Source organism: Octopus bimaculoides, chromosome 14, assembly GCF_046866305.1.
Source record: "Octopus bimaculoides isolate indiv1 chromosome 14, ASM4686630v1, whole genome shotgun sequence".
NCBI lineage: Eukaryota > Metazoa > Mollusca > Cephalopoda > Octopoda > Octopodidae > Octopus > Octopus bimaculoides.
Window position 1 is genome coordinate 31,418,490 of NC_142941.1, and position 26,948 is coordinate 31,445,437.

A 26,948-nucleotide genomic window follows, 5' to 3' on the forward strand; every position below is an offset into this window, starting at 1 on the left:
AAAATTATGTGTTTGTTTTAAAATTTGAGATCACATAGACAGTATTTTACGTAGGATATGGGCAGTTCCCATGAGCACTATCTTTTGAACTTCAGCCATTTTGGGGTTTCCTGGTATCTGAGCTAGCTAGTAATCAGCCCGTTTCGCTGTCATTCCCAGGGCACCTATGACAATAGGTATTGTTTTCGTCTTCAGATTCCACATTTTGCTAATTTCTATTTCAAGATCTTTATATTTGCTCAGTTTTTGGTAGGTCTTGACAGATACGTTTATATCGATTGGGACAGTCATATCAATGAGGAGGCATGATTTTTGTCTGAAGTCTTTCAGTATGATGTCTGGCCTATTTGCGTCTATCTTTCTGTCAGTTTGAATGGTGAATTTCCAGAGGAGTGCAATGTGATCATTTTCAAGTACTGGAGGTGGTTTGTGTTCCCACCAGTTTTTATCATGGGACAAGTCCAGGTTTTTGCATATTACCCAGTGAATATATTGTGCAGCTCTATCATGCCTGTTGAGATACTCTGTAGGCGCAAGCAGACTGCACATGGAGACAACATGATCGATGGTCTCATTTTGTTGTTGGCATATACAACATAATGGGGAGCTGCCGTTCTTTAATATGTTGGCCTGGTAGTTCTTTGTAGGTAGGCATTGATCTTGGGCTGCTATGATAAACCCCTCTGTTTCTGATTTCAAGCCAGAGGCCATTAGCCATTGATGGGTAAGGGCTTTGTCAATATCTGCATTATTCGCTCTCTTTGGGTATTTGCCATTGAGAGGTTTTCCATGCCATTTTCAGTCATAATATCTAAGGCAGCAATTTTAGCACGGGTTTTCAAGCGCTTAGCTTTTTCTGCGGGTGTTTCTAATTCGTCTAATTCTTGAATTTGTTGCAATTGGAATTCACTTAGATATTCCTTTGCCTGTTTTGTTACTGAGTAAGATGCTTTCTTGCTTTCATGTTTTGAGACAAGTTTTAGCATCCAGTCCTCAGAGTTTTTCAGATAGGTGTCTAGGCCAATTGTGGCTACCTTCATTGTTAATGCCAGCTGTAGAAGTCCTCGGCCTCCCTCTTTTCTTGGCAGATAAAGACGTTCTATATCTGCCTTAGGGTGGTGCATTCTATGCATTGTCAACAGTTTTCGTATTTTTCTGTCAACATTACATATTTCAGTAATTGACCAGTTAACGATATTATTATTATTATTATCATTATTATTATTATTATTATTATTATTATTATTATTATTATTATTATTATTATTATTATTATTATTATTATTATTATCGTATCAACAACTCCTCAAGAAATAATTTCCACATATACCCCTCCACCACATACAGAACTGACAAGCACGCACCCAACAAATTTTAACATATAAACAGCTTTCCAAACGCAACGAATAACATTCATGCTAGGGATCATGTATGTATGGGAATATTTATATATGCATATTTGTATGTATGTACGTATGTGTGAGGGGATAAATATATATGTGTATGCCCCCCTCACATGTGGTGACAGTGACTGTTGACTATTTTGGTGCGCATGTGCAGCCATCTGTGTATGTGCATCTGGACACGCATATGTACTCATCTATCTATGCTTTTGTATCCATATATATCTACGTATGGTTATGTATACATGCATAGGCATGCATATTGAAGTGTTTATAACTATTTATATGGTTTTATATACTGTTTGTAGGCTTTTTTATGTGCCTTATATTTTTATATTTTCATTTTTTATTTTTTTATTTTTACATTTTTCTTATTTTATATTTGCATTGCGTTTTGTAAATCTCTGAAGAGGCCTAGTGAATCATACATGTACCCCTATTACATCATTTTCATCTACTAATTACTCCGGCGTATAGGAGCTATAGAGATAGAATGGGGCATGCCAACGCTAGGCCGAAACAGCTGTAAGTTTCTGTCCCTTCTCCAATTGCTAAATGTCCTTTATATTTGAAATCTTAATTGTTAATATGACATGGTATGTCATAAATGTCTGTATATTGTGTTTTTTGTCAATTTAGTTATAAAATAAACAAATTAATCAACGGAATACATTGTCTGCAAGTCGATGGGTACCGCATATTCTCCTCCATTTTCTTATTGCTATATAAACTTAGGGTAAAATAATCCCCCCTTTACCCGCACCCACTTATTGCACTTGGTATAACACTAGTGTAACAATAAATGGGTACCCTCCCAGCAGTATATTGGATAGATACTATCCCTTAGTGGGTTGAATCCTCAACCCCTAACTCTCTTGGCTTATATATATATATATATATATATATATATATATATATGTGTGTGTGTGTGTGTGTGTGTGTGTGTGTGTGTGTGTGTGTGTGTGTGTGCGTGTATGTATGTATCTATCTATCTATATATGTATGTATGTATATATATATATATACATACACACACACGCACACACACACACACACATACATATATATATATATATGTACATATATATTTTGTCCTGTACTTTTCTCTCGTGTGTTTGCGTATTTTTCACTTGTTGGTGATGTCCTGTGCACAATGTGTGTTTTTTATTTTATTTATTTGTAATCGAACGCCGCGCAGTCTTGGCCACAGTAAGTTCTTACATCTATATATAATTTCTGCGACTACACACTGTTTTCTTTCTTTCTCTCTATGCCACTATAATCTCCCTTGCTTCCTCTATCTGTCTTTCTTCCACTTCCTACTATCTGTCGTTCCTTCTCCCTTCTCCGCACTCCTTTTGTTTCTTTCCCTCATCCTTTCTCTTTTCCCTCTTTCCCCTCTGCCTCTGTTATTCACACGTGACTACAGGCCATTTCTCTAGCCCCTGTCTTTTCTGGACTAGACGTTCACTGTATTGGATGTCATTTTCCTCGGCTCGCGACATTTTTCTTCTATTTTCTTCTCTACTAATTATTCTATTTCTTTGAAAAAATTTCTCCCAGGCGTTATCCATTACAATTCATCTTGGTCTAATGGTCCTTAATGTTTGTCTTCGCCGATTGTTTACTCTGCACGTCCACTTTGCCGTTGTTTGTTCGTTCGAAGCTCTAACTCTCCATGAATTTTATAGTTTTTAAATTTCTGGATACCACCATCGCTTGACAACTGATGTTGGTATGTTTATGCCCCCATAACATAGCTGTTCGGGAAATGAGACCGATAGAATAAGTACCGATAGAATAAGTCTTATGAAGTTTCCCTATATTGTCGTTAAAAGCATGAAATAGGCGTAATAAAGAGTCCGACAATTGGTGAGGAGTTATTTTCATTTGGTACTTTTCTCTCGTGTGTTTATGAATTCTTCATTTGTTGGTAATGTCCTGTACTTATCTCTCGAGTGTTTACATATTTTCACTCGTTAGTGATGTGTCCTGTACACTGTGTATTTTTCATTTGATATATATATATATATATATATATATATATATATATATATATATATATATATATATATATATAAGCCAAGAGAGTTAGGGGTTAGTATCTATCCAAGGGTTAGTATCTATCCAATATACTGCTGGGAGGGTACCCAATTATTGTTACACTAGTGTTATACCAAGTGCAATAAGTGGGTGCGGGTAAAAGGTTTTTTTACCTTAAATTTATATAGCAATAAGAAAATGGAGGGGAATATGAAGTACCCATCAACGTGCAGACACAGTATTCCGTTGATTAATCTGTTTATTTATAACTAAATTGACAAAAAACACAATATACAGACACTTATGACATACCATGTCATATTAACAATTAAGATTTCAAATTTAAAGGACATCTACCAATTGGAGAAGGGACAAAATCTTACAGCTGTTTCGGTCTAGCGTTGGAATGCCCCATTCTATTTCCATAGCTCCCGTACGCTGGAGTAATTAGTAGATGAAAATGATGTAATAGGGGTACATGCATTATTCGCTAGGCTTCTTCAGAGATTTTCATAATTGAATACATGAATTTTGCCAAATTTTAATACAAATATAAAATAAGAATGAAATAAAAAAATAAAAATATAAAAATATAAGGCACATAAAGAAACTACAAAAGTTATATAAAACCATATAAATAGTCATAAAAACTCCAATATACATGCCTATGCATGTATACATTACCATATGCAGATATACATGGATACAAAAACATAACTCCATGATTACATATATGTGTGCTCAGATGCACATACATAGAATGGGGCATGCCAACACTAGGCCGAAACAGCTGTAAGATTTTGTCCCTTCTCCAATTGCTAAATGTCCTTTAAATTTGAAATTGTTGATATGACATGGTATGTCATAAGTTTCTGTATATTGTGTTTTTTGTCTATTTAGTTATAAAATAAACAGATTAATCAACGGAATACAGCGTCTGCAAGTTGATGGGTACCTCATATTCCCCTCCATTTTCTTATTGCTATATATATATATATATATATATATATATATATATATATATATATGATATATATATATATATATATGATATATATATATATATATATATATATATATATATATATATATATATATATATATATATATATATATATATATACATATACATATACATATATATATGTATATATATATATATATATATATATATATATATATATATATATATATATATATATATAAAATATATAGTTTTAGAGAAAATAACCAAGTTTCAAGAACTCATCGATGAAAATCGACTATCACATAGAAAAATTAATAATTAAAAGCACAATAAATGAGTATAATATAAAACAAAGTAAATATCATAAGATAAAGATAATAAAATGACTACACGTGTTTCATAACTAATTTTCAAATAGAAAGGAAATTTAAATCAATTAAAATCAATTGAAATTATCGAAAATAAATTATATTCAAAAATATAGCTAATCGTCAGGTCAATAATTAAAATAAATAAATATATATATCAACCAACAATAAGTACCAAATGAATTTATATGAAATACTTATTTTATAAAGATAGAAAAATTATTAAAAATATCAAATTATCAAAATAATAAACATTCAATAATCATCCCTTCATCCATTATAATATATGCTAACCTGTATATTATATACAAAAACCAGCTTACATAAATTATTATTGTTTTAAATTATCGTTGTTTTAAATACAATTTGAACGAAGTTTAAGTTTAAAATAATAATGAAGATAAAATTAGTACATATTTAACCGGTGTAATAGTTAAAGCTATACTATTTAAAACTAAAAACGTTTATTTAATTATCATTAAAAATCAATTGAATAATAGAAAAATACAAGAATATTTATTTCTACAAACGTAGAAATAAAAATATGAATGAAAAAATTATGAATGAAAAAATTAGGAAAGAAAAAAATTATTAAGAATAAAATTATTAAGAATAAAAGATTAAACTTTATATATATATACAAAGTTTTAATTAAAAAAAACCTTTAACGATATTATAAACAATAAAGACTAATTATTAATCAAATATTATTAATCAAAAATTATCGAAAATCATTACTGTTCACTGGCTTTGAATGCGTACCGATTATCAAACGGTGTCGGGTCTACTGCTGAGACCCCTTCGGTCATGACTGACCATAGGATTGCACCTAGAAAGTTACCTCCGAGACGCAAGTCCGGGCAAGTTGTTTATGGAAGACCAGCAGTCGCCCATGCATACCGGCCTCCCTTGTCCACGCCACCAGTGTTATCCAAGGGAAAGGCAAAGGCCGATACAGCTTGGCACCCGTGACGTCGCAAGCCATTTCTACAGCTAAGTGAACTGGAGCAACGTAAAATAAAGTGTCTTGCTCAAGAACACAACACGCATCCCGGTCCGGGCATCGGACTCACAACCTCATGATCGCAAGCTCGACACTCTAACCACTAGTCCCTGCGTAAAAAGATTGTCTAAGGGAGGTAAGTAATTCTGGACGTGGTGCAATTAGGGTCGATATAATACTGTAATATGAATGGTATAGGGAATGTATGAGTGTTAGTGGCTTTAATGGTAAGGTTAGTAGTGTTCTGTATTATGTTGTGCTCATATTAAGTTGTGGATGATACTTATTGATGAAAGTTGCTTCTTTATTCATTTTTTGCTGTACTGACGTGTTCTATCAATGTTCACAGAACACCTCAGTACGGCAAAGAATGAACAAAGAGGCAACTTTCATCAATGAATATCATCAACAGTTTAACATGAACACAACATAATACAGAACAATACTAACCTTACCAATAATGCTACTAACACCCATACATTCCTCATACCATTCATATTACAGTATTATATCGACCCTAATTGCACCACGTCCAGAACTACTTACCTCCCTTACACAGTCTTTTTACTCAGGGACTAGTAGACACGACACCATTTGATAATCAGTGCGTATTCAAAGCCAGTGAACAGCAATGACGATACCGGTTTGACTTTGAATCTCTTTAAGAAATCAAAATAATGATTTTAATTCCTCTTAATTCTACCTCAGTTCATCTAATTGTATTTATTTATCGCTACTTTTCATAAAAAAACCTTAATTTTTTAAATATTCAATGTGCATTTTCGCTTTTTTTCTTCTTACTTTCCTTATTTCTTTTCCACGTGTAGTTTCTATTTTCTTTTTGAAACATTTCTATAATATATATATATATATATATATATATACATATGTAACTTACTTGGAAAAGGATGCATGGCGTTCGATCATATAATATAAATAATATATAAATATATGCATATATCCATACATATATGTACATACCTACATCTATATGTATATATACTTGCATACATGGGCACAGGACATCAAGAAAATTAAGATAATAATATTAAAATAATAATTACAATGCGCACTCTACTGCTATCTCATCCCTGTCTGTCTCTCTCCATCTCTTGTTCTTCTTCCTTTCTGTTTTCTCTCCCACCCTTTCCCTGTTCTTCACTCTTCCTCCTTGACCCTCTCGTCGCTGACACGTGACGAAAGGGGATCTCTTTTTCTGTTCATTGCCTTCCTATAGAAAAGACGTGTTGTTTCTGTCTCTTCTCTCATGCACGTCTATCTAGCGTTCAAGATAATCATTTTTCTATCGTCTTGGCTTAACAGCCCTCACTGTTTGTTTTTACTGTCTTGTTTTCACTGTCCTGTTCTTACTGTTTTTACTGTCTTGTTCTCACTGTCCTGTTCTTGTTAACACTTTCACCCTCCGCAAAAGATTCCAAATTTTAATTAATTTGCTTGCGGGAAGGATTGCTCCAACGAAGTCGCGTATTGTCCTTGCCTTCGAAACGCGAGTAGATGGAACAGGGACAACTGGCGAAGGGATATACTCTTTATGTTGCATGTCTCGTTTCTCTGTTTTTTTTCGTTGTTCAAAAAAAGTTCGTTTTCTGTTTTCGTTTTTGTGTTTTCGTTTCTCATTGTGTTTAACGTTTTTCTTGATGTCCTGTACCCATGTATACGTGTATGTATACATATAGATGTAGGTATGTACATATATGTATGAATATATGCATATAGTTATGTATTATATATATATATATATATATATATATATATATATATATATATATATATATATATATATATATATATATATATATATATATATATACATATATATACATATATATGCATATATATATATGCAGATATATATATATATATATATATATACTAAGATAAATAATATATAATTATATGCATATATCTCCATACATATATGTACATACCGACATTTATATGTATACATACACGTATACATGGGTACAGGACATCAAGAAAAACGTTAAACACAATGAGAATCGAAAACATAAAGACGAAGACAGAAAACGAACTCTTTTCGAACAACGAAAAAAAACAAACAAACAGAGAAAAGAGACATGCAGCATAAGGAATATTACCTTTCTTCAGTTGTCCCTGCTCCATGTACTCCACGTTTCGAAGGCAAGGACAATACGCGACTTCGTTGGAGCAGTCCTTCCCGCAAGCAAATTAATTAAAATTTGGAAATTTTTGCGGAGGGTGAAAGTGTAAACAAGAACAGGACAGTGAGAACAAAACAGTAAAAACAAAACAGAACAGTGAGAACAAGCGGTAAGGGCTGTTAGGCCAAGACGATAGAAAAATTATTTTCAACGCTAGCTAGAGAGTGAAAAAAATTTGCGTCTTCTCTATAGGAAAGCGAGAAATAGAAAGAAAGAATCCCTTTCGTCACGTGTCAGCGACGAGAGGGTCAAGGAGGAGGAATGAAAGAGGGAACGGTGAAAGGAAGAGAAGAGGGGAGGGTTGGGAGAGATAAACAGAAAGGATGAAGAACAAGAGAGGGAAAGAGATATAGACAGGGAAGTGACAGCACTAGTAGTAGAGTGCGCAGTAGAAAATAATAATAATCAAACTTACTTGGAGGCAATGCGTGGCGTTTGATCATATAATAACATAAATAATATATAATTATATGCATATATCCATACATATATGTACATACCGACAAATATCGCAACGTTTCCTGTTCAAAATTCTGACAGATCCACCAATCTATTTCCATTAATTGATTTCTGAAAAGGACTCGGTGTAGTTTAAACCTAGAGCGTAGAGATCCGAAATAAATACTGCGAAGAATTTTCTATCCGGTGCTCTCATATCTTGGCCAACTTGACGCTTTTCTTTAAGTAAAGAAGGGTGTCAGTTAAAACAAATACTGCATGATGTAGTCAGTCTTCATTCATTATCAATAATCAATAATAACGGATGATTTTAGAAATATGTTTGACCATTTTCTTTTTTCTTTTTTTGCAACGCCTTAAACAAAATTTTAATCGATATTTCTTTTATCTGAATGAACTCTTTTCGAAGTGGTTTTTCATCATTCTCGTGACATTATTTCTGAAAGTATTTTCCAATAGCAAACTTATCACCATTGCTGTTTTAGTAAGTGAAGACGCAAACCCAAATTCAGATACTATTTGTGAATATTGTTCTCATTTCCTCATTTAAGTTACTTTCACATAGTCATTAAGTTCGCTTAATTTTCTAAGTAAATACTCGGGTATCTATTCCCTAATATCTCTCCGATGGCTATGGTGTTGAACATTTTCAAAAGTTCAGTCGTTTCGTTTAGGAACTGCCAGAATTATCCTGAAACCACTATAGGTCGGTATAAACCACTCATCTAGAATCACATGAATGTGAAATTTTTACTTTGTTAGGATAGGGTGTGATCAAAGGATTTGGCTGCTACATCTAGCAGATCAAACGATCAAGTAGACGCTTCCTCATTGACTTTGCAATTTGTGAATATGTTGAAAGGACATGGGTAATCAAAGTAATATTGATGTTATCACTTTTCTTACATAGGCTGGAGACACCATGGCGCCGAAATACAGGCACAAAATCATCACTGAAACATTCCTACACCTAATATTCATAATATTACCAATTTACACATATGAAGGTACATATATTATTTACTTTATCCTTTGGTGTGTTTATATGGGTGTGAGCCTGTGTGTGGGGTGCAGTGAACGTGTGATATATATATATATATATATATATATACGAGGTCTGATCAATAACTATCAGGACTGTTGCCATTGTAACAAAGCTTAAGCACGCAGAGTAAAGTTGCTTAACACAGATTGACCTTCAACTCTGCTGTCCATACGCACTAAGTTTTAATGTTCTACCTCACTTCTCTTGTTTACACCAGTGCTTGGAAGTAACGTGTGTAACGTGTTATCGTCGCATTGACCATGACGGAGAAAGTTGAGCAGAGAATCTGCATCAAATTTTGTCAAAAGCTTGGCGATACCTGCTCAGACGCTTACGCAAAGTTTTCAAAAAGTTTTCATCGTTCTCGACACGATCAAGGGGATCTTGTGCAACTGAAAGCTGTGCGTCTTTTTGGTCAGCTGAAAGCAGTTTTGACACAAACATGGTAGGCACGCGTCTCATATCCAAATCTTCAGTGATAATGGACTGAACTGAACCGTAACTAATCTGCACATCCTCTGATAACTCCCGGATAGTAATTCGACGATTTCCCTCGCAGCTGCACGGACATCTGTGATGTTTTTATCAGTTCTGTTGGTTACGGGTCTTCCAGAACATTCGTCATTATCGAAATTTTTTCGGCCATCCTGGAAACGTCTGAACCACTCGTACACGTGTGTGCGACTCATACACTCCTCTTCAGACATTTTCTGCAACTTTGCGTAGGCCTCTGAACAGGTATGGCCAGGCAAACTTTTTTTCTGTCATGGTCAATGCGACGATCACACGTTACACACGTTACTTCTAAGCACTGTTGTAAACAAGAGAAGTGAGCTAGAACGTTAAAACTTAGTGTGCATGCATAACAGAGGTCAAGACCAATTTGTGCCAAGCGGCTTTACTCTGCGTGCTTTAGCTTCGTTTCTATGGCAACAGTCCAGATACTTATTGATCAGACCTCGTATGTATATATATGTGTGTGTGTGTGTGTGTGCGTGCGTGTGTGTGTGTGTGTGTGTGTGTGTGTGTATGTGTGTGTGTGTGTGTGTGTGTGTGTGTGTGTGTGTGTGTGTGTGTGTGTGTATAAATTGGGCATGAAGTAGATAAAATCCACGCTATATATGTCTCATAGCGGAACCTCGGAAGTAGTAATTATCCAAACAAATTGTAGACTGCAAGTTACACATCAGGCCAAGTTTTATGAAGTTTACATATTTTGAACGACAATGTAAACTTCATATAACCAAGGTATCCTTGGCCTGAAGAATGACTTGCGGTCTACCTTGTTTGGATAATTACTACTTCCGAGGTGCCGCTAGCTATGAAACATATGTAGGCTACTCCATTCCCAAATTTTGAGATATTTATTCGCATCTACAGCAACCCTAGTTGCTAACCGTGCACTATGAAATAACATTTTTTGCAGCTTATCGTACTTCGATACGAGAAAAATTCACAACCTCCTGCGCCATTAAACCACGATTGTTCCTGAAAGTTGTTTTTTCTTATACTTTTTCTGGATTGCTATATATATATATATATATATATATATATATATATATCAATAAATATATATATATATATATATATATATATATATATATATATATATATATATATATATATATATTATATATTATATATAGTATATATTAATCGAAGTGTACAGTATTATATATCCGTTACGACTGATCTTATCAATGGTTTCACTTTCGCACATAAGTAGTGATTCACTACCACTTGGTCCCATGTATTCCAAATGTTGTCTGATTGTGGGCCAATAGTAGAACGCTTGAGACTTATCAGCATTGAACTGCATATTATTTTCATCAGTCCATTTATATATTGCACGCAGGTCATTTTGCAGTTTTACTGTCATCATGGTCTTTGACCACCAGAGATACATTTGTATTGTCAGCATATATATATATATATATATATATATATATATATATATATATATATATATATATTCACATACACACTAGCAGAGGCAACCGGCGTTGCCCGGGGATTAAATGTTTCCTTACATATTGGAAGAAAAAAGCAAAATATGTTGTATAGCAATTTGTTATTCTAAATTCAATTTATTCTTTAATTGGGAAATCAATTGTGAATACATAATACAAAATAATAATAATAATAATAATAATAATAATAATAATAATAATAATAATGAGCGAAAATGCAAAATTTACCACTCTTATGAAAGGAGATAAATTCTACCACATATGTTGAAGGGAATTATATAAGAGCTTCTGGGTAAAGAACATTCTTTGTTTTCTGGTTTGGAGCACAGACAAATAAGTGTTGCAAACTACCTACCCTGGAGCAACCAACATAAAGTTGACCATGAGAAAAGCAAGGCTCAATTAAGTGCAAGCTTGTAGATTTCAAAGTCTGATCTTGAGCTTTATTAATAGACATTGCAAAGTAAAGTCGCACTGGGAATTGTGTTCGTTTGAACTGAAAGGGCATGTCTGTTGGTTTGATTGGAATTCTTGGAACGAAAACCTCTTCCCCAGAGGCACATCCAATGATGATGGTAGCTTCTGTCACATGAGGTGATAATGTCTTCACAATCAACCTTGAAGCATTATTGGGACTTAGAAGCATTATTGGGACTTCTACCTTCAGAAAAAGTTTATGTGGGGGAATTCCAGGTGGCTCAAGAGAATTAAGGAACTCTGTTGGATAACTTGATTTTCATCATGGGCTGAATCAACTAATTTGTACTTCTTAATTACTGTCTCATTTTTTAAAGTAAGAAATGCCCTTTCATACAACCATTTATGTGAATTATAATTATTACTTAAGTCTGGCAATAACCTGTTCTTCAATCCAACTGGGAATTCACCATGATAGCAATATGAGCCAAACTGACATCACCATTCCCATCAAATGGTACTTTCCCATTTCCTAATTGGAGGAGCCAGGTTAAAAACTGCTTTGCACATTGGTCCCCATGTAATGAAGCTCGCACGTCAGTATTGAAGGAGAATTTCAGTACTTTGTTTCTTAGGTGTGAAGACTTAATGCATGTTTTTATTTCCTCCGATCTTGTTCGTCTCAGAATGACTGGTAATGTCTGTCTGAAATCTTCTGATAAAACTAATGTAATTCCTCCCATAATTCCTCTGATGTCCTGTAAGGTGTTACCAAGAGCTTACATTGCACCCCTATGTGACATGGTGCATTCATCCCAAATGATAAGGTGGTACTGGCACAACACCTCTGCTGAACCTGAATCTTTGCTTATGTTATTAATTGGACTGCCACTGGTGACCAAGTTTAGAGGTAATTTAAAAGCAGAATGAGCTGTTCGTCTTCCTGGGATGGTGGCAGCAAAGCCAGACAATGGTACAGCAACTGCAATTCTTTTTTGTTGCCTTACTTTGGAGAGAAGCAATGTTACAAATGTTTTACCTGTGTCACCAGGAGCACCAAGAAAGAAAGTTACTCTGCTTTTTTCAGACGATTGTGGAACGCCGCACGCACGCACACACACACACACACACACACACACACACACACACACACACACACACACAGATACATATACATACAGTATCGAACATCAAATATGGCACCTTAATTCATTGCTGTTTAAAGAACTGGAAGAGGTATTTAGACGATTGCTTTATACTTTAGAAAGATAGCATGGAAAAACTCCTCGATTTCAAAATAATGCTCAACAATATCAATAGCAACATACAATTCACCATGGAACACAGCAACAAACAACTCCCTTTTCTTGACATCCTAATTAAAATAGTCAATAACCACATCGAAACAGATATCTTCTATAAGCCCACAGATTCAAAACACCTATTATTCAAACCATGCCACCCCAAACACATAAAAATTAATATACCTTTTAATCTAGCGAAAAGAATCCGTACCAGAGTTTCAGACACCAATACTCATGAACGAAGACTCCTTGAACTCAGATCAATATTAATCAAGAGACACTACCCAAAATCATTAATAAATGATGGGATTAGATGAGCAAAGGAAATAGACATACGAACGTTAAGGGAAGTTAACCGAAATACTACACCAGACTTCCCATACATCTCCACACATAACCCTAGAAACAATGAAGCCTTCAACATTATCATCCCAAATCTACCCATTCTCACAGAAGATAAAACAAGGAACAAAATCTTAGGCTCGGCACAAAATTATCAAAAGCAAAATGCAACCGAAATCATTGAAAAAAATATTAACCAACACAAGACTATCCATTAACAACGGAACCAAAAGTGAATAAATGCGGTAGACTTAACTGTGGCACATGCCCTCACCTTTTGGAGGTTACGGAGTTCCAATTTAAACAACGTGAAATATTTAAGATTAAATCAAATTTCACCTGTGCCTCGGAAAACCTAATCTATGCCATTACCTGCCTCGGGTGTGGTAATCAATATATTGGCCAAACAGGAATATCACTCCGTCACAGAACACCTCAGTACAGCAAAGAATGAACAAAGAGGCAGCTTACATCAATAAATATTTCGCAAAAGACCCGTTCGTAATCTATGTGTGAAATAGCTTTTTTCCATAGGTCTCTTTTGATTGCATTCAACCTATCTCACCTCCAAAGATTTGGTTGCTATTTCTAGCACACCCTGCTAGCACGTAACGGCTATTTGCAATAAAGGACCCGAAATACCTGTTACGTGGTAGCAGCGCGTGCAAGAAATAACAACCAAATATTTCCTTTTCTGAGGAAACGAGTCGTTTGCGCGTAATTTCTATGTCACATTCTTTGAAAGCATGCGAAATAACATGGAAAAGAAAGAAAAAAACCTACGAAACAAAACTCCGTTGCTGGGAAACTCAGACTCTCCCGGTGACCCAACGGGTCACGGGTAGTCTAGTCGTGTTTATCCGTAAGTGTACATATGACAAGCATGTGGAAAGAATGCTGGCAAGACATGCAACATGAATATAGTTCAAACATCAATAATGGAAAACGTAGGGCTGTAAGATGAAATGCAATCATGTTAAAAGAATGTACGTTTATAAAGCAATGAAAAATTACTACCTTATTCGTGCCAGTAAATTTTATTACACGCACACTACGATGCATTTTTAATACAGTTAGTGTCGGTTACTAAACACAATACTATAAATACTTTTGTCCTATTTATGTTTATGTGTCGTCAACAATTAAGTCCGTCTCATTCACAATATTTCTACCCTGAAAAAAAGAGGTATATTCTTGACTCTATAATCAGTTATCTAATTAAATATTGCGACATACAGAATGCAAGTGAATCGAAGCAAGCTGATGTATATATATATATATATATATATATATATATATATATGTATATGTATGTATGTACGTATGTATGCGTATAGAGACCCCGTTCGTTTGGTCATGAATGACCATAAAATTGCACCTAGAAAGTTCCCCCCGAGGCACAAGTCTGAGCAAGGTTGCTTATGGAAGACCAGCAATCGCCCATGCACACCAGCCTCCCCTCTTCATGCCACCGATATCATCCAAGGGAAAGAAAAAGGCCGATACAGCTTGGCACCAGTGACGTCACCACTCCTTTCTACAGCTGAGTGAACTAGAACAACAAAGTGTTTTGCTCAAGAGCACAACACACAACCCGATCCAGGAATCGAACTCATTACCTCATGATTGTAAGCCCAACGCTCTAATCTCTGAGCCATGCACCCAACAGAAATGTAATCTTAGTAATAAAGCTATGTTAAAGCAACGGGCATATATACACATATGTGCCCCGCTGACTTTGTTTCTCACATAGAGTTGAAACGCTGTTTGATTTTTTCCACTGTAGAATTTCTATCCTCCCACTAACAAGTTTGCCATCACCCATTCCTTCCTTATTCATCTATCACCCCTTCCTTTCTCATTCATATGTTGTGACATAGAAAAACACAAGAGTATTATTAAAGTAGAAGATATATGCTATAGATACATCTTGATTTGTATCAACTCATTTCTCTCTCTCTTTCCTCTCTCTCTCTCCCTCCCTGTTGTCTTTTGTATTCTCTCTCTCTCTCTCTCTCTCTCTCTTCTCCCTCTCTCTTCTAATTTATATCTCCACCGCTTCTTTCTCCGCAATGTCACTTCTTTCCTCTTACAGGGGATGCATACACAGCTGTGCCCCACTATGTTTCTTTCTTCATAACTTCCTGAAGAATGGCTATTTTTTTGATGAAATTTTCTACAAATGTGCTTCCAATGGCTTAGGTCCCGATTATATCTAAATTTTTTGTAAAGACAAACAAAGCAATTTTCGGGGAAGATGGAAGAGGAGTTTTAGAAAATTCAAGCTATTTTATTCTTCATAACTCTCTGAAAAACAGGTATTTCTACATGAAAATTTCAACAAATACCTTTTAGAGGGTGTAGATTACAATTATATCGGAATTCAATATGAAAATAAAAATTTGTAGAATAGCACACATACATAGTGACACACTTTACATTGTTTTCAAAAAACTTATTTCAAAACAAATTCTGATATAATCGGAATCAACACCATCTGAAGCATATCTGTAGAAAATTTCATTAAAAAATTATCTATCTTTCTGAAAATTATGAGGAAACAGTCAGTGGGGCACTCCAGTTGCTCACTGTACACCATTGCGCGAGTGTTAAAGGAAGTCCATAGTAAACAAGTTTCTTTCTAAGCACATACACACACACAGACAGGCAGACAGACAGACAGACAGACAGACACACACACACACACACACACACACACACACACACACACACACACACACACACACACACACACGAGGAGATACCCAAAAGAAACCGGAATTTTTCCTATTTTATTCACTTAGCTTTACGTTAACATTTTTATCGCCTTCGAAGAATTCTCCATTTGAAGCAATGCAGCCGTCCAGATGCGTTTTCCACTGTCCGAAGCAGTCCTGGAACTCGTGCAAAGTGACACCTTTTAATTCCTCCGTCGTTTTTATTCTTCATATCTTCCATACCTGCAACACGTTTTCCTTTAAGGACTTTTTTCAGTCGGGGTAATGGGAGCAAGATCGGGTACATAGGGAGGGTGGGTAAGTGGGGTCATGCCATTTTTTGGTCAAAAACTGTCTCACACTCAAGGCGGTGTGCGCAGGTGCATTGTCGTGATGAAAGCATCACTCTCCACTTTGCTACAGGTCGGGGCGTTTTCGTCTCACCGCGTCTTGCAAACCCTTCAGAACTGCCAAGTAAAATATTTAGTTAACAGTTTGGCCAGGAGGAACAAATTCGCATCGATGAAACAACCAGCATCGTCTTGACATTGAACTTCACTTGACGCGCTTTTGGCGGGTGTGGTGACATCGAATACTTCCATTGTCTTGATTATTGCTTGGTTTCCGGGTCGTAGCCTTGGCAGCAGCTTTCGTCACCAGTAATGACCTTCGAAATTGTTTGTGACTGTTTTTGATCTTCCGAGAGAAAGCGAGGAACAAATTTTGGTGCAACTCTTTTCATTCACAATCCAGGACATACCAGTCATTTCAACAGGTTCGTTAATTGTTCGGCAACGGTTCTCTAAGATCAGTTCATGAGTTTTCGTGATGTTTTGATTTGTTCGGGAGATCTACGACCGCTCTGAACAAGGTTGGTCTTCAAGCGACAAAGGACCATTTCTAAAGCGTTAGAGCCTCTCTAAGCTTGTTGTTTGCTCATAGCAGCTGTCCCTGTAAGCTGTTTGAAGCATGATAACTGTTTCGGTGTCCATTTTCCCCAACAGGAAACAGAATTTCACGGAAGCACGCTACGCCTTCATTTCAGCCATCACAAAAATCGACGAACAGGTGAGAAGAAATGCAAAACAAAGATACAACACGTGGCAGTACGACATTACTCGACGGCACCGGTCGGCAGATTTATGTCTGAGGGCCGCATTAAGTGGGTTCTAGCGGCGGAAGACTGGACTACAACGGGCTTGTCTCACAGAGAACGTTTCCGGTACTTTTGAGTGTCCCCTCGTATATATATATATATATATATATATATATATATATATGTATGTATGTATGTATGTATGTATGTGTGTGTGTGTGTGTGTGTGTGTGTGTGTGTGTGTGTGTATGTGTGGGTGTGTGTGTGTGTGTGTGTGTTTCCAGGGTGCGGTGAATATATTGTCATTTAAATTACGCAAAATTGGAAATAACACTGACATCTCATTTTAACAGATATATTTACCAAAATTACATTAAAGTATCTTGAAATACTAAAGAGTAAATTTATTCAATAAAATCGCCATTGGCTTCAACCACAGCCTCCAGATGACTTTGGAATCTCCTGCAACTCTTCTGGACAGTCTCCATGTTTAAGTTGGCGAATGCTGCCATAATCCTTGCCTTCAGCTCATCTTTGGTGTTACAAGAATGGATAGGATCAGTGGTCACACACAATAATCAAGGGGGTTGCAGTTCGAGGAGTTATGTGGCCAGATGTAGGGGTGATGTGGTCGCAGAAATTTCCTGACAGCCATGACTGAGTTCTCATGCTTGTATGCATATACATGTGTATATTATGTATGTATATATGTATATAAAGCTGGAGTATCATCACACAACGTAGCAACCATGTCAGCATGAAATTCCTTGGCGGATAAACCGTTTTATTTTTGCAGGTATTTGATAACAGGATGATGCCAAATTTTGTCCATTTTCAAGAGAAGTTGCTACTAGTTACAGTTGAAGTCTTCTTTGAAGAGTCTGATGTCAGTTTACCTGGGAAGAAACAATGTAGTTATAATGAGATTTGAAATTAATGCATGCAAGATCTCATGCCTTTAAGATTAATCCTTCATAGTCAGCTTCTTCACTTTCAGCCAGCCTTTGTGTTTGTGTGTGTATACAAGCACACACACACACACACACACACACACACACACACACACACACACACACATACAAAATGTTAATCTAATCTCAGATGTTTGACAACTTAAAGATGATCCCCCTGAAACATATTTCTGGCGTAATTAGCAGAATGAATGGCTCACAGGAAGAATTAATTATGTGGAATTCAATATTACTTGATTTTCTTTCCATTTGAAATGTTTATACAAACTCTCTCTCCCCTCTCTCTCTCTCTCTTTCTCTCCCACACTCTTTCTCTCTCTCCTCCTCTCTCTCTCTCTTCCTCTCTCTCTCTCCCCCCCATCTCTCTCTCTCTCTCTCTCTCTCTCTCTCTCTCTCTCTCACACACACAAAATACATACGTGTTATTCATACCATACCTATGAATTTATATTTTTGTCTGCAGGATATATTCCAAATTATATTAGCGATTATCCTACTGTCGACAGCGCCCAGTTTTTCAGTAATATAAAGAAAGAGTCATACATTATAAAATCTGTGAATATAAAGAGTAAGTAACCTTCGTTTTCTACTTTTATCCGTATTCTTTATTAGTTTTTTAAACAATTCCATCAATAAATTCCTTCATCGAAGGTCGCATGTTTAACCATTACTCATGATACACACAGCTACATCTCCAGACGTGGAAGATCACATGATTTAACCATTAATCATAGTACATGTATCTATGTCCCGAGTCGAAAACTGAGCAGAGTGACTACATGAATTCCAGTATAGTTTAAGAAAAATACAAGCAAGATAGCATATGAATAAATACATAAAAGATGAAAAGACAAGAATTTTTAAATATCAAATTGGAAGCGCCTAGAGCCGAATGGTGTCCAAGGATATGAGATGAAGAAGCTGAGAAAGCTCCATGGATACCAGGACAGCCGGATATGTGCTTAGAAGAAGGCTCAGTACCTAGCTGGTTGATAACTGGAAGACATTTTTATGCGTCAAGAAACTTGAAAAGAGTAACATTATAGCCAAATTTCTACCAATAACGTGTCTTCCGTCAATGTGTAAACTATTGTCAGGTGTTTTGGCAGATGAATTGTATGGGTATGTAGAAAAATGTGGGCTGCTACCGACTGAGCAGAACCAGTGTCGAAAGAGGATCCAGAGGACGGATGAACAGCTGTTAATTAACAAGCTAGTAATCAGAAACTGCAAGAGAAGGCACACAGTTTTCAGCATGGCATCGATTGCTTATCGTAAAACATATATGATACCGCGCTCATGGATTACAAGAACTATGGAAATGTCTGGAGTAGCAGAAAACATGAGGTGCCTTATATGGAACAGTATAAAATATTGGAGAACTGAATTGAGAGCAGGGAATCAGGTGTTAGGATAAATAAAGATTAGGAGGGGAATCTTCTAGGGAGACAGTGTATGCCCATTGATCTTTGTACTGGGAATATTTCCTTTGAGTGAAATACTGCGAAAGACGGTGTTAGGAAGTGGCAAAGAAAAAATTAATCTTTTGCTATTCATGGATGATTTGAAGTTGTTCACAAAAACGTATGAGAGAATTAGGCAGTCTAATCCATTCAGTGTGGATTTTCTCAAATGATATCAAGATGGAGTTTGGACTTTCAGAAAATGAGCCGTGATGGTGATGAGACAAGGAAAGTTTGTCAGAAAAGAAGGCATATGTATGTCAAGGGGTGAAATGATGAAGTCAGTTGAACCTAAATCCAAATATAAATACCCGGAAATACTTGAGGCAAATGGAATTAAGCCTGATCATATGGAAGAAAAGATAAAGAAAAAGTATCTATGGTGATTAAGAAAGATATTGGATTGAAAGTTGAATGCTAGCAACATAATTTTCGCAACAAAAAAAAAAAAATTGCGCGCAGTTGCAGTGGTTCGGTATGGCACTGGAATTCTGAAATAGAGGATGAAATAAATGAGTTGGTCAGGTAGACAAGAAAAGTCCTAACCATGCATGAAGTCCTTCATCTACCTGCAGACATTGATCGTTTATACATGAAGGGAGAAAATAGTGGCATGGGACTAATAAATGTGGAAGACTGAGTACATATTAAACATAAGAACTTGCTGAGATATCTAATCCAAAGTAAAGAAAATTTGCTAGTGGCATATTGAAAGCAGGGAGAAGGGAAAATAACAAACAAAAAGTACACGAAGGGCATGAAGAATTTCTACTCAACAAGAAACTACGCAATCAGTTGCTGGAGAACATAAGTGGGACTGGCTGAAGAAAGGAACACTTGAAAAGGAGGCTGCAAGCACTGTAATTGGTGCACAAAACCAGAAATTGGAGGGTCAACTTTAGAAATGAGCAAGTGTCTCTTTTGTACTGAATTTGCAATGGATTTGACAAAATCACTGCCCAGATATAACTGAATTGTCGACTTTCGCAAAACCCAAATAAGTTGTGGCGATATGTTGAGGTAGCAAAAGTGTTGCTTTGGAAACTGAAACTGAAAAGTGGGGCTTAAGGATTTGAGTGAATGAATGAGTTCAGCTAATGAAGTGTTTGCTTTTAGACTGGTATTACGAAAGATATGTTTGTGAGTGGATTGATATTCGGAATTTCACTGGGTTAATAGTGACTCCACTGTAGGATCTAGTGGTGGATCCTGTTGTTAATATGTACGGATAGTAAAACGTGCGTATTGAATGATTTCAAAATATCACTATTTGCTCTGACATTATTATCACAACTTATATATATATATATATATATATACTGTTGTATCTGGGGAGCGTCATTCTCTATTAGTGCCTTATAATCTAACACACTCACCAGTAAAATTTCCACTGGTTTCTTTCTTTAATTTTCTAAAAGTTTTGTTGCGTCTTGCAACTTTTTCAGTTGTTTTGATTCTCTTCTTTTGAGAAAAGGTTGCAAGACGCAACGAAAGTTTTTTAAAAATAAAGGAAGAAATGAGGGGAATTTTACCGGTGAGTGTGTTAAATTATAAGGCGCTAAAAGAGAATGACTCTCCCCAGACACAACAGAATATGCTTCAACACACGAACTCACATAAAAAATCTTGCTAACCAAATCCCAAAACGATACCCCACCTCTACCCCCACCCTCAGTCTAACCCATACCCTACCCTTGATTTCCACACTCTCGCCTCACCACCTCCCAACACCATCACACCACACCACTCACTACTACACCATACACCATACCACACAACACATCACATCACATCACACCACCACGCACACACTAGTACTGACCACTTCCCAGCCCCACACCCTCACACCTACACACACACACACACATGTCAAGGTCACCAGCCCTCTTCCACACGCACATACATACTCTCTTATACACATGCTCACACACCTTCGTTTCGGTATCACTACTACTTTATTATCTCCCCTTCCCCCTTTTCTCTCTGTTTCTTCCATCTTCGTCCTTTCTTTCCCTGTTTTTATTTTCTTCTCCCACCTCTCATATATTTTTTTCTCCTCACGCCTTTTTGCATTTTTCTCCCCACACCTTTTGAATTTTTCCTCCCCACTTCTTTATTTTCCTTCTCTCTCTTTCCCTTTCCCCCCTTTTTTCTCCTTTCTTTCTCTTCTCTTCTCGTTTTACAATCATTCCCGATTACAAACCTTTCCTCCTCCACCACCACCGTCAGCCTTCGATTAACCTTTCCCTACTAATTTTCAAAGAAAAAACTCGTTTCTCTAGTCACATTTCATTTCTCAGTCGCTGCTTACATCACCTCCTCATCCCTAAAGGTTTCCGCCTCCATTTCCACCCCACTCTCCACCCTGCTACAACCATCCTACCCATACTCCGTACTACATCCTACCGCCTTATGCGTGTCACTATTCGCTCTAATCTCTCTAAAATACACACCATCGACCGTCTTCTCCCTCTTGCTTTTTCCATATACTTCTCCTCTCAGTCTCCCTCCCATGCTAATACTACGCCATGTTACATAATTCATTTAAATCATCTCTTTCATCAATTTCTCGCTCACACCAAACAACGTAAACTCCACTCATTCCTCCATTCCATCATACCCGATGCCACTACCCTAACTCCTCCAATACCCTCTCCCTCCCTGATACGCTCCCCCACTCTCACTCAACCACCCGTCCATCCACCCCCACACACATACCCAATCTCCTCCCTTCCAGCCTTCCAGCATCCCCGACACCCCTCCTACTTCTACCTCAGCCACCCATCCTACTTCTATCCCACCCACCCCTTCTCCACTTCACTCTGTTGTTACCATTCCTCCAGATCTTCCCCTGTCTGAGGCGGAGCGCTCCCTCCTCAGTAGGGGTCTGCGCTTCATCCCCCTCACTCCATCCAGCAACGAATTTCGGCCTCGTGCCGATATCCACAGCTTTGTGCGTTGTGCGCTTTTCCGCGACACTTCACCTGCATATAATGAGAAGGACTGCTTCACCGGCCTGGGCCGCTGACCATCCCAGTGGACGCCAGCCCCTGGCCAGTTCCAAGCAATCGATCTTTTAGAGGGCGTCTGCTAGCGTGCTGTGGACCGGTTTAACTTTTCCAGGCGTCCCCGTCATCTGAACATCTCCCCAGCCGAACTCTCGGCCCTTCGATGTCTCCGACGCCGCACTGACATCACCATAAAACCGACCGACAAGAGTGGAGCCGTGGTGGTGTGACGCGTGGACCTCTACAAGGCCGAAGCTCTCCGCCAACTTCAGGACACCTCCTTCTACTGCCCTCTACCCCCTGACCCTACGTCCAGATACCAACAGACTGTGTCCTCCACTATCCATCACCTCATTTCCTCCTCCCGTCTCCCACTCACCGCCTCCAACTTCATTGTTCGCACCCCTCGCACCCCACCGTTTACTTCTTCCCCCAAATCCACAAGCATAACAACCCTGGCTGCCCCATCGTCTCCGCCTGCAACTGCCCCACCGAACTCATCGCCAGATATCTTGACTATGTCCTTTCCCCCTTGCGGCTTTTCTCTCCTCTCACATCCATAACACCAACCACGCGATTTGTTTGTTCAAATATTTCTCCTTCCCTCCTGGCCCCTCTAAACTTCTCTTTACTCTCGACATCCAGAGCCTTTACACGGTGATCCCTCACCACGAGGGGCTGCGTGCACTCCAACATTTTCTTGACCTTCGACCCAACCCCCCAACCTGACATATCCACACTTGTTCTTCTGGTCGAACTTGTCCTCTCACTCAACTGCATCTCGTTCGCTGGTGATTTCTACCAGGAGTTCTCGGGAGTGGCCATGGGAACGAGAATGGGCCCCAACGATGCGAACCTGTTCGTTGGCTACGTTGAGACCCAAATATTCTCAAGTTTCACTGGTTCCACTCCCGAACTATACGGCCTTTATATTGACGATTGTATCGGTGCGACCTCACTCTCTCGCGAACATCTAGACTATTTCCTCTCTTTTGTCAAATCTTTCCATCATGCTCTCCACTTCTCCTGCACTATCTCTGATACCTCTGTCTCATTTCTTGACATTTCAGTCAGCATTCATCACTCCACTGTCACCACCTCCATCCACTGCAAACACAGACTCACACTCATACCTAAACTTCTCCTCCTCCCACCCTAAACACACCAAGCTTTCCATCCCCTATTCCCAATTCCTCCGTCTACGCAGGCTCTGTAGTGACGACCATGACTTTGAGACTCAGTCTCAACTCATAGCTCGCCACTTCATCCTACGTGAATATCCTCTCACCACTATCCGCACCACCCTTGCCAGAGCACGTTCCGTGGACCGTGTATCTTCTCTCTCCCCCCGATCCCACCCCGCTGTCTCCCGACTCCCTTTCCCCTCACCTACCACCCCACCTACCACCCCACCTACCACCCCACCACCCTCCTCTCCAACGCACCATTCTCCGAGCCTTCTGGTGACTCCAGTCCAACTCCTCCACTTCGCACATCTTCCCTAACCGACCCCTCCCCTCCTTCAAATGAGTCCACAACCTACGATACCTCTTGGTCCATAGCTTCTTCCCTAACCCAGCCTCCCAACCCGGCTCATTCCCCTGCTCTCGCCAACGCTGCCGCACTTGCCCATACCTCTCCAACACCACCCTCCTCACCGGCACACATCATCGACCCTATCCCATCACCGACTCCTTCAACTGCACTTCTACCAATGTCATCTACTGCATCTCCTGCTTTCTCCACCCTTCTTTATACATCGGGCAAACGGGACACCGCTTGACTAACCGGTTCGCGGAACACATCCGACTCTGTAATGACACCCCGGTCTTGCCCCATTTCCGCTCTACTGGTCACTCTTTGCAACACCTGTCCGTGTTCGGATTGTCCTTGCACAGGGTCCAACCGGACTCCCATTTGCGCCGTGAACGGGGATTAATCTTCTCTCTTCGCTCCTTTGCCCCACATGGGCTCAACTCACCTCCCCTCTTCATTTAATTTCCTCTCCTCGACTCTCAACCCCTTACACCTACTTCCTCCCACCCACCTCTCCTCTCTTGCTCCGACTACTACTTTTTCTCTTCTCTTCACTCCTACCCACCTTCTCCCTTCCCCCTGTTCTTTCATCGTCACCTTCCCTCGTAACCCCACCCTACTCTTACGCATTCCAACTCACCTTCCCTATCCTTCCCATCCCAACCCACCCTATCCCTTACACCCACTCCCACATACTCCACCTCTACCCCCATCCTCTGCCTGCCCTCATACCCCACCTCTACACCCACCATAAGCCTAACCCACACCCCACCATTGTTTTTCCCACTCTCGCCTCCCCCACCTCCCAACACCATCACACCACACCACACACCACTACACTATACACCACAAAACCACACATCACATCACGTCGCACCACCTCGCACATACTAGCACTGACCACTTCCCATCCCCACATCCTCACACCTACACATACACACACGCACACGTCAAGGTCACCAGCGCTCTTCCACACACACATACATACTCTCTTATGCACACACACGCGCACCTTCGTTTCAGGATCCCTACTACTTTATTATCTCCCCTTCTTCCTAGTTCTCCTGTGTGACCTTTCTGTCACACAGGAAAGCCATGATAGATCGCTAGCCACTACACATTCTTTATTTTCTCTCCTTGTTTCTTTCTGTGTTCCTTTCTGTGGAAGAGCTTAGGCTCGAAACGTAACAGACTTCTTCACTTCCCGAATGTTAAACTGATACATCTTCTTGTCTATACCACATGTCTTCGTCTTTTGTTTTTTTTTTGTGAATTCTCCCTATATATATATATGTATATATATATATATATATATATATATATATATATATATATATATATATATATATATATATATATATATATATATATATATATATATATATATATATATATATATATATATATATATATATATTCTTTTGCAGATGGACAACCAGCGAGAGTTTACTTCGATGAGATGTATAACGTATTTTCTATTGGAATTACGACTGTTAATGAAGACCTCTTTCGGAATTTCAACACCTTCGAAAGATTGGCGCAGTTGTTTAAACAACGTAACGCTTCAGTTGGTAAGTTAATTATCATAACATTTTCATGCTAATTCCGATCTGCTAAAATACCTTATATTATGCATACTCAACAAAGAAACCTCTAATTGGTTACTCGATTTGTATGAAGCAGCAAGCACATTTTATTCAAATCACATTCTGTTACGTTAAGAAAAGACGGAATCATTGCATAAGGATGTACTAGCTATAAAAAAAATTTCGAGATAAACTATTTTCAAATACCTTTCAGTCATAGATCTGATTGATTATATTTAACATAAGACCAACAACAAACGCTAGAAACAAGAATAACGATGACTACGCCATCTAAATGCTCTGACACGAAATATTTAGATTATAAGAGCAACATTCACAATATTAGGTTGGGGAGATCAATTCTTTGTATTACTATATAGATAGAGCACAACAACAACAGTAACAACAACAGTAACAACAACAGCAACAACAACAACAGCAACAACAACAACAACATTAATAATAATAATTTGCAACAAGCATGAATTTGACAGAGCAAAAAATTGGTACGACCACAAACCTGAAGACATTGTTGAAAATAGAAATGCAAAGATCATATGGGATTTTATGATTCAGTGCGACACTGAGATTGAGAATAGGAAGCTGGACATAGTCTTAATTGAGAAAGAAAACAAACTATGCTGGATCATAGATATAACATGCCCAGCTGAAACAAGGTATGCGATAAGGAAGAAAGAAAAGTCGAGAGATATGACAGGTTAGCTTGGGAAGTTAAGCAGTTGTGGTCGATGAAAAAGGTAGCAGTAATACCAATAATTGTCGGAGCTTTGGGAACAGTGAGCAAAAATCTCGAGAAGTATGTGGAACAAATAGAGGCTGCAATAAGAGTGGAGCACTTGAAGAAAACAGCACTGCTTGGAACCCCTCGAATACTCCGGAAGGTGCTCGAAAAATAGGTGTTACCTTAGTTCAGCAAATATTCTGCTCAATACCACAGATTTGCTTGTCAGTTGTTTGATCTTAACCAGTTGGTTGAGCATGTCCCTTAGTGGCTGACAATATGTGCATCACTGATCATGAGGAGA

General features: G+C 38.1%; 1 protein-coding gene across 2 annotated transcripts in view; it reads left to right on the forward strand.

The window, feature by feature from the left end:
• The window catches only part of LOC106884342 (uncharacterized), a 126,749-nt gene that overhangs the window by 2,997 nt on the left and 96,804 nt on the right, over positions 1 to 26,948 (forward strand). For both annotated transcript variants that reach the window (XM_052972813.2, XM_089362653.1), the window contains exons 2-4: positions 9,358 to 9,454; positions 18,773 to 18,877; positions 25,744 to 25,887. In XM_052972813.2, coding sequence (XP_052828773.2) covers positions 9,370 to 9,454; positions 18,773 to 18,877; positions 25,744 to 25,887 — 334 coding nt within the window. In that variant the 5' untranslated portion in view covers positions 9,358 to 9,369. The remainder of the gene's footprint in view (positions 1 to 9,357; positions 9,455 to 18,772; positions 18,878 to 25,743; positions 25,888 to 26,948) is intronic.